At 44.8% G+C, this 20,284-nt stretch overlaps 1 protein-coding gene across 1 annotated transcript in view; it reads left to right on the top strand.

Annotated features, from left to right (window-relative positions):
* Window positions 1–18,675, top strand: part of ANAPC4 (anaphase promoting complex subunit 4) — a 355,563-nt gene extending 336,888 nt beyond the window's left edge. Inside the window, exon 28 of the mRNA XM_078678375.1 lies at window positions 18,148–18,675. Within this exon, the coding sequence (XP_078534501.1) occupies window positions 18,148–18,363 (216 nt within the window). The 3' untranslated portion in view covers window positions 18,364–18,675. The remainder of the gene's footprint in view (window positions 1–18,147) is intronic.
* The last annotated feature ends 1,609 nt before the right edge of the window (window positions 18,676–20,284 follow it).

Raw genomic sequence — 20,284 nt, forward strand, 5'->3', positions numbered from 1 at the left:
CCTTGTTGTCTCTTGTAAAGACCTGAAGACCCTTTACACCTCTCAAACTCAACCACCAAATAAAGTACCTCCCTGTTTTTTAAATACCACTACTTACCTCAAAGGATATACCCTTCCTGCCTTCCCGTTTTGGTACTATCCCTTCTCAAATTGAATGTCTCCTGTTAATTCTTACCTTGATTTGTGGGTCAGACAACTATGACCAGATGTTTAGTACATTTTATTTTAATTACTCCTCCTGCTTTCTGCTTATTCATCTTTAAGTGCTCTGATTATCACACCAGACTAAATAAGCATTGGTAATGCAATCAGTATCTCATTTGTTGGATTTGGAGCTATTGGCATTGTAAATGGCAATGTTTTTTACTTATGCATTATGGAGTGTATGCATGGTGTGTGTAGTGTAATTATGTGGGTTACATTGGATTAGGTGTGTAATTGTGTGGGGTGGAATTGTGTGGAGTGGATTTGTGTAGTGGTATTATGTGGCATGGTGTGCTGTGGAATTATGTGGATAGCAATTATGTGGTATTGAATGTACTGGAATTATGTGGCGTGGGATTGTGTATTTTGGAGTGTAATTATGTGGAATGGAATTTTGTGTTGTGGAGTATTATGTAGTGGAGTGCTGCCTTTTATGGCACACAAATGCCTATAAATAATACTGTTCGAGGCATATGAGCTGTAGATCATATGCTTTAGCATAGATCGCCATCTGGTGTTGGGTTCAGTTGTTTGCCCTTTGTTTTTGTTCGAAGAAGTCTTGTAGTCACGAGGTAGGTGACTTCTCCTTTTGGTGATAGTGCGCATGGGCAACAACTCCATCCCCAGATTGTTTTTTTCCCGCCATCTGGTTCGGATTTGTGTTGCTGCACTTCCGTTCTGTACCATTTTAGGACTCCTTCGAGGCGCAATCCACTATGTTATGTTATGTTATGTTATGTACATTTATTACGCGCACAGCTGCTCCAGCGAAGGAGTGTCCTGGCGCCAGACAAGGTAACAACATAACACAGCTAAAAAGTGGGAAACTAAAAGTACAGCGCTTTAGAGAAATAGGAAAGTCTTGACGGCCCTACGAAACGAAAAAAGATCATCATGGGCACGAATCTTTGAAGGAAGGGAATTCCACAGAGCCGCCGCACATACTCGAAATGAGCGGCCGCCAGCACGGCTAAGCTTGAACCTGGGGACTACTGCAAGTTCGAGGTCCGACGAACGTAGAGAGCGGGCCGGGACATAGGGAGACAGGAGATTCAAAAGAATCTGGGCAGGGGAGCCCTTGAGGATCTTGTATGACAGACAGAGCACTTTAAATTGGATCCTCTGCTTAATCGGCAGCCAATGGAGAGAGCGCAGAGTGTTGGCAGTGGAACAGAACTTGGGTAGGCCCACCACTGCACGAGCGGCCGCGTTCTGCACACGTTGAAGGCGAGTGATTTCGGCCTGGTTTATCCCTACCAGGAGGGAGCTGGCATAATCAAGCCGAGAGATCACCGTCGCCTGCACCACAAGTTGCCTGGTCGAGGCGTCAACATTTTTTAACACAGGTCTTAAGCCTCGCAGGATACTGAAACAGCATGCAGCAGTTCTCTTTGTGTGGCAGACAAAGCTAAGGGCCGGATCTAACCACACCCCGAGATTTTTTATCTCCGAAACCGGAGTCGGGGTGGCACCAAGCTCTGAGGGCCACCACATATCACCCCAGAGTGCCGTTTGCTTGCCGATGATCATGATTTCCGTTTTTTTTGCGTTCAACTGGAGACAGTTGGAGTTCATCCAGCTGGCAACCGCCCGAAGTCCATTCTGGAATCTTGGGGCATCCGAACAAGAATCCCCGCTGAGTGTGACCGCCAGCTGAGTGTCGTCAGCGTATGACACCATGGTCATACCCCACTGCTTGACGACCTCAGCCAGCGGCCTCACGTAAAGATTGAACAACGTGGGGCTCAGCGAAGATCCCTGAGGAACCCCAAGATCCAGAGGGTAAGATTTTGACTGGTGGGGCGGAACGGCCACGCAGAAAGATCGATCAGCAAGAAAAGAGCGGAACCACTGAAGTGCGGGACCAACGACGCCAGCTTCCTCCAGGCACTGCAAAAGAACCTTGTGCGAGACGGTGTCAAAGGCGGCGCTAAGATCTAACAAAACAAGCGCCGCCGTTTGACCCGAATCCAGCACAGTGCGCAGGTGTTCCACCATGAAGAGGAGGGCCGTTTCCGTGCTGTGCCCAGCACGGAAGCCGTTCTGCGTGACGTCCAGGATGTTGGCCCGCGTAAGATGGTCTGAGAGAACAGTGTTCACGTGCGCCTCCGCTACTTTTGCCGGCCACGGAAGAAGCGATATTGGACGATAGTTCTCAGGTTTTCCAGAGTCCAGAGACGGCTTCTTCAAGATGGGCATAACCACTGCCTGTTTCCACTTGGCGGGAACCACACCTGATGCAAGCGAGATATTAATCAAGGAACAGACCGGCAAAAGATCGAAGGATGCCGGATCTCTAAACAAAGCCGGTCTTAAAGGGTCTGCCGGAGATCCAGACTTAACTTGCTGAGCCAGTTTCTTGAAGCTTTCAGGTGGAAGGCAGGGAAGAGAGTGTAAAACATCCTGCACTGGAGGGCTAAAAAGCCCTCCGCCAAGGGACATAGCCGTGGGAAAGGCTCGGTAGATGGCTTGGACTTTCCCAAGAAAAAAGGCCGCCAAGATTTCGCAATGTGAAGTAGAGCACATTGCATTCACAGAGGCCTTTTTTGCCACCAGCTCTTTGAGAGCCTTAAAAATAGTTTTAGATGGATTAATGCTGTTGCGGAATTCAAGAGCATAGAATGCCGCACGAGCTCTACAGACAGCGCGATGGTAGGATTTAATGGTGGCCAGATACAGGGCTTTTTTGCTGGTGTCATAAGTTTTACGCCATTCTCTCTCTGCACGTCTACACGTACTCTTCAGTACACGCAGAGATCCATCATACCAAGGACTGGGGTCCCTTGATCCGCATTTGCTCAAAGTCACCGGAATGAGGGAGTCAAGGGCCCGGGTGACCCATTCACAGAAACGGTCATAGCCCGTTTTCACAGTGTCTAGCGGGCCCAACGGGTCCTCAGACAGAAGGCGATGGAAATCCTCAAGTTTTAATTTATTCCAGTGTCGTCTGGGTACAACTCGGATCATGGGTTTGAGAGGACACTCATACAATGGGCACTGGATCGTCACTAAGAAGTGATCCGTCCAGGCCAAAGGAGAAGGGGTTGAGACCCTTGCTTCTGCAAGATTCGTAAAAAAGGGATCCCGAGTGTGTCCCCCTGCATGTGTGGCACAAGTGATCAGTTGAGACAATTGAAAGGCCTCAAGATCGGCCAAGGTGCTACTCACGTCGGGCGCTGTCGGATTGTCAAAGTGGAGATTCAAATCCCCAAGAATAGAGAAATTGGCACACCCTACAGCCAGCGTGCTAATAGCGTCTGGAAGGGCCTCCCTGAATGCCACGTCGCTGCCTGGGGGGAGGTAAATCAACATGCCAGAGAAGGAAAAATGGGGGGTGATGGAAATCTTAAATAAGGCACTTTCACAGCCTGCGATTTTTAGACCTCTCCAATCACAAGGGTAGCAGGATCTTACAGCAAGCGCTATTCCTCCACCTCTAGTGGCGCGATTAAGCGTGTAAACCGAGTACTCGGAGGGGAAGGCCAGATTAAGACTAGCCGTATCAGCCTCCTGTAGCCAGGTCTCAGTCAAACAAAAGATATCAGGAGATTTGTTCTCAATAAGATCATGGATATCTTGGTAATGTTTCACCAACGACCCTTGTTTCACTACCCTTGACGGTATTGTTATCGATCGCGACCCATCAGTTGACATGCATCATCTTATTTCGGAAAACTTTCCATTGGAATCCTCGAGGCAGGCCGCTGGGCCTACCCTTGCCGACCGCGTCAGCAGTCAATGGAACGGACTCCATTTAAACTATGTCCTGGGTGTTGTGCTTAATTTAAATGCACCGACTTGCACGAAGTTTGTAACCTGTGCTTGTCCCTGGAACACGATGAAAGAAGCTGCGACGTGTGTCTATCCTTCTGATCGAAAAAGACACTTCGTGATCGTACGGCTCGACGCCACGAAATGCAGCACCAGAGCGACTCCATTCCGGACATCTTCGGAGAAGATTATGGCATCTAACCTCCAGCTTCGGAGCCAGAGGGAGAAGAGCAGGTCTCTGTGTCCAAAGCCAACTCCGACATGGAGGAAGAGGAAGACATCACTGCGGGGCAGTGTACCGTTAGTACAGATCCCCCAGAGCCCATTCCACAAAAGACAAAGGCTCAGGTCCCTCCTTCACCTTTTGGTTCAGGTCGGCACCGACAACACGTTTTCGATGCCCCACCTTCGGGCTCTGGCTCGAGCCAGTTCCACTCCAAAGCCGAACCGACACCTTCGGCTTCAACCGAAGGTTCCACCTGCTATGCCAAAAGTCTTTGGGCCGAAAACCCTCCAAGCCCTAAGACTCGGAGTCGAGACATCCCAAGTCCAAAGACTCTGAGCCGAAACCATCCAAAGCCAAAGACTCCGTGCCTGAATCCTCCAAAACAAAAGATTTGGAATTGAAATCTTCCAAAGACAAACACTCGGAGTCGAAATCTTTGAAAACCAAGGACTCTGGCAAGCCCAAACACACTGAGACAAAATTACCAACACCCAAAGCTCGGAGCCGAAATCTTCGGTGCTGAAATCTCCAAGGAAAGATAAAGGCACTTCCCTCAAAGAGCTTCCATCTAATGAGCCAATTTTTGACCCAAAACAGAAAAAATGGTTATAAATCCTAAAACAGGACATATTCAAGCAACCATTTCAAAGAAACTAAAAACTGACTTGCCAGACAACCACCATGCCCCTCCTAAAAAGAAGAATATGGGCACTAACCCTTCTCCTCCTTACAATCCACCTCCTTCCCCCCTCCTAATCCTAACTTGTTCATTACACCTATCAATTCACCAAGTAGACCTATTACACCTGAACCACGGGATGAAGGGGACAAGGATCAGGATGAGGACACTGATGCTTGGGATGATTACCACACTGACCCAAATACAGACAATGACCCTGATTTGTATCCCTCTAGACCTTCCCCTCCTGATGACAACATTGGTTATCTTGTGCTCCTTAAGAGGGCCGCTCATTACCATGGGGTAGTATTTCACAAAGAAACTTTAGAAGAGGATTTTCTTTTTGAGACACTTTCTTTCTCCCAAATAACAACTCATACCTTGCCAATGCTGAAAGGTATGCTAAAACATACAGATGAGGTCTTTAAGGATCCCATAAGGGCTAGAATTATCACTCCTAGAGTAGGAGACACCCCTCTGTCTGACAAGGAGTCCAAACTTATCGGTGCCTCAGGCGAAAGAATAGCGTCACAGGCACTACTAGCCCATATGACAAGGCTCACTATGATGAGCTAGAAAAACTAATACAACGCCTGCCTGACAAATACAAATCTAAAGCTATCGACCTTATACAATAGGGTAAACTTATTACTAACACCTCCATTAAATGTGCACTGGACGCAGCAGACACAGCATCTCGTGCAATCAACACAAGTGTATTATTACGCAGACGCGCTTAGCTCAGGATCTCTGGATTTAAGAAAGAGGTGCAAACCTCCATCCTTAACCAGCCATTTGATCAAGAGCATCTTTTCGGCCCAGCTGTTGATACCATGTTGGAAAAGATGAAGAAGTACACGGAGGTCGCAAAGTCCATTGGGGCTTTACAGTTGCCGGCCAGTAGAGGTTCCTTTCACTGCTCATTTTACAGGGGTGGCTCAAAAAATATCTCCACTGACCATGCTTCCTCCTCTTACAAGGGCAACAATCAATCCCCCCGCCCAGAGGATATTCTAGAGGAGGTTATAGAAGGAACAATAATAGAGGAGGAGGAAGAGGTAATTCCACACGCTCTTCCCCCACAAACAATGACTTCCCTCCACTGCCCCATGATCATCCCACTCCTGTCGGGGGAAGTCTCTTCCAATTCTTTCCTGTCTGGAATTCAATCACCTCAGACAAGTGGGTACTACAACTTATCCAACATGGTTACTGCTTGGAGCTTACAAACTCTCCACCAAGTATTCCTCCAAGAGCACATGCAATGTCACCGGAACATCACGCTTACCTAAAATAAGAAGTTCTGTTACCAAAACACGCTATAACCTGTTCCGTTAATACATCAAGGGACCGGGGTATACTCCCTGTATTTCTTAATTCCCAAATAGGACGGCTCTCTCAGGCCTATACTAGACCTCAGGCAGCTGAACCTCTACATACAGTCGTACCACTTCCACATGGTCACACTCCAACAGGAGCTCCCACTGCTTCAGCACAGTGACTTACTATCCACTCTAAACCTAAAGGACGCCTATTTCCATATTCCCCATTCACCCTGCTCACAGAAAATATCTCAGATTTGTAGTGGACGGACAGCATTACCAAGTCAAAGTCCTCCCATTCAGAGTAACTACGGCACCTTGGGTTTTCACCAAGTGCCTTACAGTAGTGGCAGCTTATCTAAGAAGACCGCACGTTCATGTCTTCCCTTACCTGGACGACTGGCTGATAAAAGCCAGATCACAACAAACACTCTAAGGACAGTCCAATTGCTTCACAACTTGGGGTTCACCGTAAACCCCACCAAGTCTCACCTCCAACCATCCAACGCGCAAGTTTATCTAGGGGCCACAATAGACACTTGCAAAGCTCCAGCGTACCCCAACCCAGTCAGGATTCGCAACAAGCAAGCTCTAATTTCACAGTTTCAGCCTCAGCACTTACTACCAGCCAGAGTGTTCATACAACTATTTGGAATGATGGCTTCTTGCATCTTAATCGTTCCATATGTAAGACTGCAAATGTGTCACCTACAGGAATGCTTAGTACATCAGTGGAACCAGGCTCAAGGTCAGTTATCCGATCTGGTGTTGATAGATGGCCATACTCAACGCTCTCTGCAGTGGTCAAACATACTAAACATTTCCAAGGGACGGCCATTTCTAGATCCCGTTCCACATATAGTGATAACAGAAGACGTATCCCTCACTGGTTGAGGAGCACATACCATTCAGGGCATGTGGACTCTGCGAAAAAACAACTCCACATAAACCATCTAGAACTGCTAGAACTGCTAGCAATTTTTCTAGCATTGAAAGCCTTTCAACTTCATCTAGTAGGCAAAGCTGTCCTGGTTCGCACAGACAACATGACAGCCATGTACTACATACAAAAACAGGGAGGGTGGCGCACTCTCTACAGCTGTCACAGTTAGCACAGAGCATCTGGAGATGGGCCATACTTCAAAAGATATATCTCCTTGCATAACATCTTCCAGAAGTACACAACCAAGTTGTAGATCTGCTCAGTCATCAACGACAGCAGATACACGAATGGGAACTTCACCCTCAAGTTCTCCCGTTCTTCCAAATGTGGGGCTTCCCAGACATAGACCTGTTCACCACCTACCTAAACTCAAAATGCCCAAACTTTGCATCCAGGCACCAACACCCATTTTCCAAAGGCAGTGCACTATGGATGAATTGTTCAGGGATATTTGCATACACTTTTCCACCTCTCCCACTCATTCCATTAGTGGTTCGGAAACTCAAACAATACTCCCTGACGATTATCGTAGTTGCTCCCACGTGGGCCGGACAACAGTGGTTCACAACTCTGTTGGAACTATCAGTAGTTCCCCACCAAAAATTACACCCCTCCCCCAATTTCCTTACTCAGAACTATGGAGAGATAAGACATCCAGATCCCATTCAGCACAACCTTGCGATTTGGCACCTGAAACCCTAGAGTTTGGCTAATCTTCCGCCAGACTGTATGAATGGTATCAAAGAGGCTAGACGCCCGACCACAAGAGCATGCTACGCAGCAAAGTGGAAAATATTTCTTGTTTTTTGTAACAACAATCGTCTCAATCCACTAGATGCTTCAATAGAAAACATCATTAGTCATTTATTGCACCTGCAACGTTCTAACTTAGCATACACATCCATACTCTTACATCTCGCTGCAATAGCGGCATATCTGCAAAATACACAGCACTTGTGTCTTTTTAGAGTGCCCGCTATTAAGGGTTTTATGGAAGGACTCAAAAGACTCATTCCTCCTAGACTTCCACCTTCTCTAGTGTGGAACTTCAACATAGTCCTTACAAGACTCATGGGCCCAGCATTCAAGCCGTTGCACAAATGCGAAATACAATTTCTTACCTGGAAAGTAGCCTTTCTTTTAGCCATCTTTTCTCTAAGGAGCGTGGGTGAGCTTCAGGCACTAACCATAGAGGACCCTTTTTTGCAAATACACCAAAGCAAAATCGTCCTTACAACTAACCCCAAATTCTTACCTAAAGTCTTATCTGCCTTTCATATCAACCAATCTGTTGAGTTGCCTGTGTTCTTCCCTTAACCAGATTCAGTGGCAGAACGTGCCCTTCACACATTAGATTTCAAAAGAGCACTGATTTACTTCATATAAAGAACAAAGCCCTTTAGGAAAACTTAACAACTCTTTATGGCTTTTGCTACACCACATAAAGGCAATCCCACTTCAAAATCAGGCATTGTAAGGTGGATAGTTAAGTGCATTCAAATATACTACATCAAAGCTAAACGCACTCTAACAATTCCCCCTAGGGCGCATTCTACACGCAAACTAGGGGCTTCTAAGGCATTCTTAGGAAACATACCCATAGATGACATCTGCAAAGCTGCAACATGGTCGACACCACAAACATTCACAAAACACTATTGTGAGTGGATTTGTTAGCAAAACAACAGGCTAGTGTGGGCCAGACAGTTTTAAGAACACTATTTCAAAACACTGCAACAGCTACAGGTTAAGACACTGCTTAAAAATAACTCCTTCATAGTCAAGGCTAAAGCATATGATCGACGGCTCATATGCCTCGAACGGAAAATGCTACTTACCCAGTATGGATCTGTTCTTGGCATATAGAGCTGTAGAGTCGTACTCATCCACCCATCTCCCCGGGTACCTTACCTGTTGCAGTGATATCTTACTTGGATACAATCTCCATGGACATCTCTTTTATTACTTTACTAACTCCATCATCACCCTTTATGACAAAACAATCTGGGGATAGAGTCGATGCCCATGCGCACTATCACCGAAAGGAGGAGTCACCTACCTCGTGACTACAAGACTTATTCGAACAAAAACAACGTGCAAACATCCGGACCCAACACCAGATGGCGAGCTATGCTAAAGCATATGACTCTACAGCTCTATATGCCAAGAACAGATGCATACTGGGTAAGTAGAATTTTCCTTTAAAATTACCCAATACATGATGTAAATGGGCAAAGTCCACCTGAAAAGAATGCATCGCTATATTGTTATGGACGTAAAAGAACTAATACATGAATTCTTCAACACTCTCTGTTCCTGATGGAAATCAACACTTTAAGAACGAAATGCATACTGTTATAAAGTGTGCACGCTCACATCTTGCACTGGAACATAATTTTTCATATTCACACCTAATTTCACAGAAAAATATGAAGGCGATGTAACACAAGCTACAACTATAGCTGCAGACAAAAACAGGTCATATTTTTATTTATTTTTAAAAAACAGGGCTCTATAAGTGCACTCTTTTGGCTAAAAGTAAGCACAATTGAGATGGATCTTAATGTTGCAGATGACACTCCACTGAGAGCAAGCACTCTGTGCAGGGGACAATCAAAGAGTTCGGTTAAAAATAAATGATGCTGAGTGGCGGCAGTAAGGGAGGGAGAGTATGGGAGGGGAAAAGTGGATGTGAAGGACATGGGAGGACAATGACCTAATCTTGCATCTTTGGATATTATGCCTGTGTAGTACCAGACTAAAGTGTTCATTCATTATTTGGTGCAGAGTTTGTTCTAATACTGATCACCTCGTATTTTGCATAAACAATGCATTTCAGAATATACAATATTAATATGTGGCTATACCTTCCATGTGTAATAGCCATTTTCTCTGGGATGTGCAATGAAGAGAGTTGCCTATGTACACTACGGTGATGTAATGATAGCACCCTTATGGCACTGTATGTTTAATCAAAAATACACCCTTGCATGTGACCCAGTTTCATCTTTGTTCTATGCATTATAACAGTAAACAGTGGGCCAGCCTCATCGTCATCTGAACAGAACCTGCCAAATGAGCCCTCCCTTGCCTCTCAGGTCATTAGAAATGCCGTATGCACAGCTGGGGATCAAAGGGTAAGAGTCCTGCCTGCTGCGGTGGGGACATTGTTCACACACATCGATTAGCAGCAGTAGCTACTGCTACCCGACGGGGGTAAAGGGACGGGTGAAAAAATGGAGACAAATACACTTACTTGCAAACGCCACATGTCCTCCGTTCTCTTCCTTCTTCCTGTCTCCCCTGGCAGCAGGTAGCACTTGGGCTCCCCTGAGCCAATCACAACGCTGGAGCGTTGTGATTGGTCTGAGCGCTGTGGTTCAGCGCTCGGATTGGGACAGGGAGCCTTCGCATGTTCCTCCCTGATGAGGAAGATGCAAGATGCGCAAGAATGTTTGGCCGTCCCAAGAGTGCTGTCCAAGCAGTCATACACACTTACAGAGTGTAACCACTCCTGCCCCTGATCTGACCAGCGCCGTCCGCAAGCCACTGACTGCAATAGGAAAAAAAATGATAATAACAATAAAACAATACGTTATTATTTTATTTTTCCTTTTGAGCAGTGGGGTGATGCTCCTCCGCCTTAGCGTAGGAGCTGCCACTGATTAGCAGGCACAAGCAGCGTTTTAGTACAATGTGCTTTCAGAAACCACGACCTCATCTCCTGAGAAGCACTGCTTAAATGGCGCAATTTCCACCAGGAGATGTGATGTGGCAGCTTGTTCACCTTTCCCTCTCTCCTCGAGGTGCAGGCCCCCGAGAACCCTGCAGATAAATAGGATTGTTTATCAGCTCGAGCTGCCTGCAGAGGAAACGCTCTGAGGAGTGGTTGCGGGATGTAAATATTATCAACCCTGACTGATAAAAGCACAGTCTAAAAATATCTATAATTCTCCACAGACTGCACAGACATCGAAAAATAAATATTCAGTTTGTAGGCCATCCCAAAGACACACGTTGCAATACCTGCCTACATCATGTGACCTACAGACAGACTACTACTGTCCTGGATGCAAATGAGTGAATGGTGCACATGTCAGATATTTAGAGGCCGCCATATAACTCCCCACCACCCAAGCAAAGGCACTAGCCTCAGCAGTGATAAACATTGATAGAAAAAAAGAAAAAGTATATTGAAATAAAAAAAGAAAAGACACAAACTGAAATTTCACGAGGCGGTTGAAATGAAAAAGAAACTAGTTGGTGGAAATTGTTAAGAGTCACAGAGAGAGCTTTTGCTGCGCTGTGTGATCCTGACAAATTAGCATAATTTGACATGTTATAAACGAAGCACACTGATGCAGACCAACACATATGTGGATCTAGGTGGGACTCTCTTGGTAACATTTGTCTCCAGCTCAGATGTTTATTATTGAAATTATGAGAAAGCTTTTAACATGACATGTTCGGAACAAAAGCGTCTGTAAAATTTTTTATTTATAAAGAACGGGTGACCTTTGTCATTCATAAATGCTAGTGATGTGCTTGAAATATCACAATCATTTAAAATAGTATGTTCACTCCTTCCCTAAGATTAAATCTGCTATTAACCAGTGCCACGAGAAGAGCACTATCCAGGTAGGTTGGGTGATCAACACTTCACTTGTACTCCAGCCCTTTGTGAGTATTAGCAGCCCCAGCTTTCCGCAGACCTCAGGGTGTCGGTATGTAACCACTCCGTCCCCGTTGGACATAGAGATCAGTACTTAATGTGATGGATGGCCTGAAGCTGCTCCAGCAGCAGCCCCGCCTCGTCTAAAAGGGGATCAGCAGCAGGGTACGTCATCGCACATGGGAAAGTACACATATAGACCGTCAGTGCACTGCCCTATTTCATCATTGCCGGCGCTGGCCTCTAGCCTGAATTCTTCAGTAGGACTGCTATAATACTGGCCTGGTGGCAATTTGTGTGTAGGTAGCCTGGGTCTTATGTGTGCACCTCACCAGACATGACACAACCCCCCAACCGCAAATGTACCCAGAGATGTCAGTGTACCAAAAGTTAAAGACTTTTGACACTCAGGCCGTTCTCAAGTATAACAAGCATTGGCATAGCCAATAGGTCTTGCCTTTGGGACATTATAAGTGTTTAGCCATGCAGCAGTTGATGTTGCACCAAGGATATTGTGCTGCATAATTAAATACTTATAAGGTCCCAAAGGCAAGACCTATTGGCTATGCCAATGCTTGTTGTTTGTGTTAGCAGTCCACAAGAGTGCAGGTGTTTTACAATTTTTCCCTCATGTAATCTCCCTTCTGTTGCATTTGTGGTGCTCTCTTTCTGCTCCCTGACCTCCATTGTAATCTGCTCGCCTACATCGTGCTCTCTCTTATCTGATTTACTGCAAACTATTGGCCAAGAGGAAAAGGGGGTGATTTGAGCCAGGGCTCTGTAAGCCTCTATGGGTGCTTTAAGAGGAGGGTTTCAGTTTTTGTCAGGACACGAATGTTGGGTCTTGTCTCAGTCATTTACCTCCGTGTTGTCATTGTAAACAAACTCTGGCCATATACACCAGTCCGAGCTAGTGCAAAGAACACAGTCCAGCCATTTACTGATAGTATGTGTTCAATGATAACGAAAGAATGTCTTTATTGCAATTTGTTGCATGGGACTGTGCCGGATGTTAAAGTAAAATATAGGCATAGGGGTCCACATAAGGAGTAGGAGTAGGGATGGGATAGAGTAATGGTAGGATTAATGGTTCGGGTTAAGGGTTGGACTAATGTAGGGATAGAGTTAAAGGTTAGTGTAAGAAGTGGGCTAACATAAGGGTATGGTTAAAGGTTAGGGTAAGGGATGAACTGGTGTAAAGGTACGGTTAAAGCTTATAGTAACGTGGGCTAGAGTAAGAGTACAGTTAAAGATTAGGCTTAGAGGTGGACTACAATAATTGTAAGGTTAGGGTAAGGGTAACGGGTGGACAGGTGTAAAGTTAGGCCTAAAAGTTATAGTAAAGCGGGCTAGGGTAAGGATAGAGTTAAAGGTTCTAGAATAAGGGATGAGATAGGCTACTAAAGGTACGGTTATAGCTTAGGGTAAGGGATGGATTACAGTTAAGTTTAGGGTTCGGTTACATCTTCAGGGTTGAGGAAGTGCCTAAGATGTAGGTAATGTATTTAGTACAAGATGTACGTAATGTATTTAGTACAAGATGTAGGTAATGCTCTTTGTGTGTGAAATTTTATTCACACAGTATAATGACTGGTGTTACACACCAGCATGCTTTGTGATTTTAACATATCTTTGCCATGCTTTGTAGTAAATGGTCTACTTTGGGCCCTGAGTAAGTTGGTGTTAGGCTTTGAGTGAATGTTCACTGTTGTCTGCCAAGAATGTCTGTGCATCTCATCATGGTTAGGGATCACACACAAAACGAGTCTGTGAGTGAGGAGCAGTGTTTACACCTGAGAGCTCCCGTCGGAGATGGCCTCCCTTCCACAAGGGTACTTTGGAGTTCTCTCAAAGTGTCACAGGGCTCCCCGCCTGACGGATGTATCGATCCCAAACCTTGCCGAGGATGTGCTGTTATGTTGGCTTTTGCTGGGCTACACAGGGGTGATCAGATCTCATCCTACGCTACTCCATAGATCAAAATATCAGATCATTTCTTCATTTTCTGTAGTGCGACTGCTTGCTATCTACGTTGCCATTGTTTGCCTGTATTGCTTTACCTGTCACTCACTTCGGGAGGTGAAGCACTTTCCAGAGGTCGTAGAATGAATCACCGGAGGGTGGGAAGGTGGAGTACAAAAGCAGTGCTGTGTGGGAAGTAGGCGAGCAGTCCGGAGATCAGGGTCTTGGCACGGTTCTCTGAAAGCTGCAGGAGTTTGGAAGTCAGCTGAGGATGCGATAGGAGAGAGCTGACGTCACCCGCCCGACAGCTGGTCTGGGCCACAGTGCACGTGAAAAAAACCTGCCTGTGAGGTGCTCTGGGCAGCAGTGCACGTGAAAAGAACCCACCTGTGAGGTGCTCTAGGCAGCAGTGCACGTGAAAAAGACTCGCCTGTGAGGTGCTCTGGGCAGCAGTACATGTGAAAAAGACCCGCCTGTGAGGTGCTCTGAGCAGCAGTGCACATGAAAAAGACCCACCTGTGAGGTGCTCTGGGCAGCATTGCACGTGAAAAAGACCTGCCTGTGAGGTGCCCAGGCCAGCAGTGCACGTGACCCACCCTCCCTCCGCGTTGCCATTGAAGGCAATGCAACGCGTGCACGTTTTTGGGACACAAACTGCATCGATGGCTAAAGGTCTTTTTCCAAGCAGCGCATGAACACTGCTAGACGAGACCTAAAAAGGATGCGTCTCAGTTGTGTAGCTTTGTCTTCGGCTCACACAAAGAGGAGTGTGGTATAACATAACCTGCCCGGGGGTGACATGCTGTTTTGTCCCAATGTGCCCTCCCCGCTGCAGCCTTATCTTGGTGCCTTCCGCTCTCTTATCTAACATAGTTGAAAAAAAACAGAAGGAACTCTGAGGCTGCGATGCGCATATGGGAGACGGGCCATTGTACTGTGCAAAGAGCTGAACAAGCACACAAACGCTACCTGAATACGAGGCTCCACCTAGAAAATAAGGCTGCAATGCCCAGCTGAGAGGAACAAGGAGGGGGCCTTCACAACTGTACAGTCTGATGTCCAACCTAAATATTCTCTTAGTGAAATCGCCAGGGAATGATCCAAGCACACAAAGTAGGGACATTTACAACAAAGCACCAATTGCAAGCCACCGTTTCTGAATGCTACAGATAACTAATGGAAGTTGGTGGGTGTGCCAAAACCCTACTAAACAGATATAACCGATCTTGCAGAGCTCGACCTAATAATAGATCTCCCAGTGTTTCTGTGTGGGTTAATTCTGCCCCCTCGTTTGTGTATTATCAGTGAAAGCTTGTTCGCATCTGTTGATGTTGGCTCCCTGTACACTTCCATCGGATCTCCGTCACACGCCTGCTCTGAAGGTCCTGTTTTGGCAAGGCATCACACTTTCTGCCAGTCCCCTCGCCTCCTCAAAATCAGCGCAGTAAACTGTTTAGTCGTCTGCTGCCACTTCTTAATTTTCATTGAAATGGCATGTTCTTCAGGTTGCTTTAAACTAAATGGTAGTGGGATCAGTGGGTCACTGTCCCATCCTGTGGCGCACACACTCGTTCCTCTTCTAAAGAAAGAGGTTCCAAAGTTTATTCTGCAGTTTCAAATGTGCTTTTATTCAGCAATATTTAGTTAATTTCTTCTAAAATAACTCATTTGTTCATTTTTGCAGCATTTTTACAAATGTTCGTTACTTATTTAACATATCAGCACTGTCCTTTTGTTAAGCATCCAATGCATTTCGAGGCATATCCGCCTCTTCATCAGGGAAAGGATACTGAAAAATATAAAACATGGGTGGAGATGAATGTTGGACTTAGTTCGTGGGGTGTGGGTGATGTTTGGGGTATAAACGTGGGGTGGGGGAGAGGGAATTGTGATTGGAAGCGTGTTGTATTATGGTAGCACCTTAAAAAAATTATCCCAGAACCTGTGTAAAGTGGTAGGAGATTATCATCGTCATGCTTACGTGCGCCGCTTTTCCATATAGTCATGCAATCTGTAAATCAAAGAATGCTTGTAAGAGCGAAAATACGTGTCTCTTAGGTGAAGACTCTCAAAGTTATAGCGCGCCGTGAGGCTGCCGGGGTGTCTGGGGACTGACCTGTTAGTAAGTGCTGGTTTCGCCGAGGGTGTTCCAAGCTTCCGCGGTGATCCGAGCGGGAATGTTAGTGTCGGTTTAGTGATCGGGTCATGTGGGATAGTTACGATCACGTGGTCATGGAGAGTGAAGAAAGCCTCCGAGTGGCCGTGTTAGGTCGTGTGTTAGGGAAGTAGCCTATAAGTAAATGTCAAAGTGGAAATCTATATCGATGGATTTACCAAATATAGTTGTCAAAAAGATACGGATAAAAATATAACGGGCAAGGTAAAAAAATAATAATAAAAACTTAAACACAGTAAAAAATAACAGTGGGAAACAAGTATCCATGGTTTAACGTGGGTATACACAGGTGTCCCATTATAGCTCCATTCATGAGATAACATCATTCATGATCATAAATACCAAAAGAGTTCAATTCTTTCATTGAGCCCAGATGGCTTCTGGGTCGATAGTCTTTGAATCCAAACATTTTCGCGTTGCAAGAGATATTTGGTATTGTCTCTACCTTCAACTTTCACGATGGTTTCCAATACTATAAATTTCAATTGGGAAACATTATGGGTGTGTTCTTGAAAATGCATTGCTACAGCAGACTTACTGTTCTTTAATCGTATGTTCGATTTATGTTCAATCAACCTTGTCTTAATTTTTCGTTCGGTTTTCCCGACGTAGAGTTTTCCACACGGGCATTTTAAAGCGTAAACCCTGTTAGACTCCTCCATAGAAAGTGGATTCCAAACATTTCTGATGGATTTAATGCTGTTCACTCTCTACCACAGTTACTTTAAATACCAAGATACCTGGTACTTACAACTGGTGGGCATGGCTATGGGCAACTCGGCAGCACCCGTATATGCTAATCTGTTCATGCAACAATTTGAAGAAACCCACATTTTCTCAAAAACGGAATGGACGGATAACCTGAAATTACTAACTGGATACATTGACGATATTTTTATCGTATGGAAAAACAGCAAAGAGACACTAATAAACCTGCTAACTGAATTCAACTTGATTGATGAAAGGATCCAATTAACTTGGGAAATATCTGACACAAGTGTTAACTTCTTGGACGTCAAAGTCACAGTCAACCCTCAAGGATTTGAGACAGATCTATTCACGAAGCCCACAGACAGGAACAACATGCTTCATTTTTCGAGTTTTCATGAACCTAACCTCAGAAAACACCTTCCATTTTCCCAAATGGCGCGTGCCAAAAGAATAACATCAGACTCCCACAAATCCATGTTGAGAATCACTGAAGTAGCCCAGAAATTTCACCAAAGAGGATACCCCCAAGAAATTATCAAGGAATCCACCAATAAGATTCTCATAATAGAAAGATCTAAACAGTATCCTTTCCCTGATGAAGAGGCGGATATGCCTCGAAATACATTAGATGCTTAACAAAAGGACAGTGCTGATATGTTAAATAAGTAACAAACATTTGTAAAAATGCTGCAAAAATGAACAAATGAGTTATTTTAGAAGAAATTAACTAAATATTGCTGAATAAAAGCACATTTGAAACTGCAGAATAAACTTTGGAACCTCTTTCTTTAGAAGAGGAACGAGTGTGTGCGCCACAGGATGGGACAGTGACCCACTGATCCCACTACCATTTAGTTTATAGTTCTACGCCGTGGGATACGCGACGATACTGTGACTGCACCCAAAAATACCGTATATATCCTGCTAAAATTCGCTGTGCATCGAGTCAATTCTTTTGTTCTTCAGGTTGCTTTCACATAGCTTTCCCTGGACACGGTCAAAACTCAACCCTAGATTTCATTTACAGACAGAAATAGTTTTTATTTTTATGGTTTCATATTTTATCAAGCCGGTTTGCATTGCTGCCTGCAAGACTGCATTCATCATTAACCAATAAAATTTAGCAATTATGTCTCTTGGTGGTGCTAAAGGTGGAAGACGCAAGATTAGTATACCATGGTGTGTGCTTCCAACTAATAAGTTTGATGACCCTCGTAATTTCATCACTGTTTGGATCAAATTCTGCCTGGGTTGTATGTCACTGTATCCAGTTGGAGGTGCGCAACCTTTTGGTGCTTATTTTATAAACTAGTCTAAACTCATAATTTGAACTTTAAACATCTATGTGGGTATTAATATTTTGATTTCGTCCTACTCAAATATTTTAATTTGTAATCCTGTTTTATAAGAGCTCAGTGGTACATATTTTTATGAACTCAGTGGTACATTTATTAATTCTTTGAACTGCTTTCTGTTTTCAGCTTAGTTCCAATCTCCGCCATGTCAGAGTATTCGAGATGGATGCAGAGGATGATGGTGAGGCTGAGGAAGAAGAGGAGGAGGAGGAAGTGTCTCATAATTTCACTGGAGGAGAGGAAGAGCTGAATCAATCTGCAGTTAACCAAGATAGCACTTGCAGTGGTGCACTCGATGCAGCTGAAGAAAATGAAGAAAATGAATCTAGTCTAGATTCTTGACCAGTTATATAAGGGTGCATTCATCCTTTTGGTCACTACTCCTGTATCGTTGTAGCAATTAAGTGGCTCGAGTCTTGTTACCTCATGCTTATTTAATAACATTACATTAATGTTCTTGTGACCATCAAGTATGTGACTACATATATTTTTCAAAATGGAAAAGAAAATCTCTTCATCTTTGTTGAAGAGAAAATGTATTACTTTGCGCTGGTAAGGTGTGTATCGTTGCTCACGAGTTTTGAAATTCTTGTGGGTACAAATACAGCCCTTTGCTGTGTTTTTTTTTAAATGAAAAATAAATCTCTGTTTATGTAGGTTTGTAGTTTGGCTATTCTTAAAGTTGAAATGTAAATTATATTTACTTCAGAGAGTGGAAGGACCTATTAATGTGAAATGAAAACCCCTGTTTTTTGAAGGATGATAGGAAATGTAATACCTGCTTTATATTGTGTTTGTCAATGTTACTGGTCAGCTACCATCTCCTAAATCATTAGGAATTCACCACTCACATTTAATAAATACTACATATTTGTTGAAAACACCACTTACATTAAAGCTCAGAACACAAGGTGCGGTATTACAACTTCTAAATATTTTCAAGAGATCGCTACCTTCGAGTAGACGACGAAATGCGCTTTCAGTCAGCAAACCTCTTAGTAAATACAAACTTCATTACTACATTTTCCACAACCCTATCAAATAATCCATTGTACTTGGGGGCCAGAACCTACCTACATCCGCTGGTTCAACCCCACTTGAGGACAGAACAGCACAGAAGTTACTAGAAATGGTAGCTGTACTAGTGCCCTGCTTGTTCTGCTCTCCCCAAAAGATCCAATCGCTCTACTCCAACAACAGCACCCCCACCTGATAATGAATGCAAAATAACTCTACTATTTTTGAAAGAGAGTGATGGCATATATACCAGCTTTTTTGATGTATACTTCTAACTGCAGGTTCCTCACCTTAAATTACTCCCCAGGTGTCAAACTGGATCTGGAAAACGTTCTCCATTGGACTGCTCCCATGTGCCACTAGGTGGAGCAGTGCGCCTTCGTGCTGACTTCACACAGCCCCTGAATTATGGAGCAGAGCCACTTCCAAGTGACAACCCTGCACATTGACGTCCGTTCCTTTTTTTACATCCCTTCTGACGTGGAGCCGGTGCTCCTCACCCAACTACATCAGTTTTTCCAATGGCTTCTAAAACAACCAGTGTGCTAAAGAACCCTTCCCTCTTCCACCTCCCAACAATTTCAGGTTTCAAGTCCATTTCACAACTGCAGGAAGCAGATGTCTGTCTCTGGCCTGTACTATGGGTGTCTTTGGTACCTGGGCTAGGACTCAATGGCTTCTAAAACAACCAGTGTGCTAAAGAACCCTTCCCTCTTCCACCTCACAACAATTTCAGGTTTCAAGTCCATTTCACAACTGCAGGAAGCAGATGTCTGTCTCTGGCCTGTACAATGGGTGTCTTTGGTACCTGGGCTAGGACCATGACTCTAAGTCAAGTGATAAAGGCACCTAAAGGCAATCCAAGACCAGGAGGTGAAGCTGTAAGTCCCTGTCAAGGGCACACGCTCAGTCCCAAGGCCGCACCCATGAGTGTCCTCTTTGCACTCTAAATCCTCCGGTAAGTTGAACTCCAAGCGCAAGTATTAGAAAGCAAAGAAGAACTTAACCAATCCCACCACTTCAACTCCAAAGAGAATGTTGCATCCCTTCTAGGTGCACGTCCACACAACCAATTACTCAGTTGGTCCGAATGTGCCCTGAATTTTCCATGCCATCATTAACCCTGCATTACATCGAAGCCTTCAATGCAAATTATCAGTGGACTTGCAGCTCCTTCTGGCGTGCCTCCTGGCCCCAGGGAACTATAGGGGCCTCCAGACTTGTTACTGCCAGTGGGTCCATCCCC

The sequence above is a fragment of the Lissotriton helveticus genome, chromosome 2_2 (genome assembly GCF_964261635.1).
Source record: "Lissotriton helveticus chromosome 2_2, aLisHel1.1, whole genome shotgun sequence".
Taxonomy (NCBI): Eukaryota; Metazoa; Chordata; class Amphibia; order Caudata; family Salamandridae; genus Lissotriton; species Lissotriton helveticus.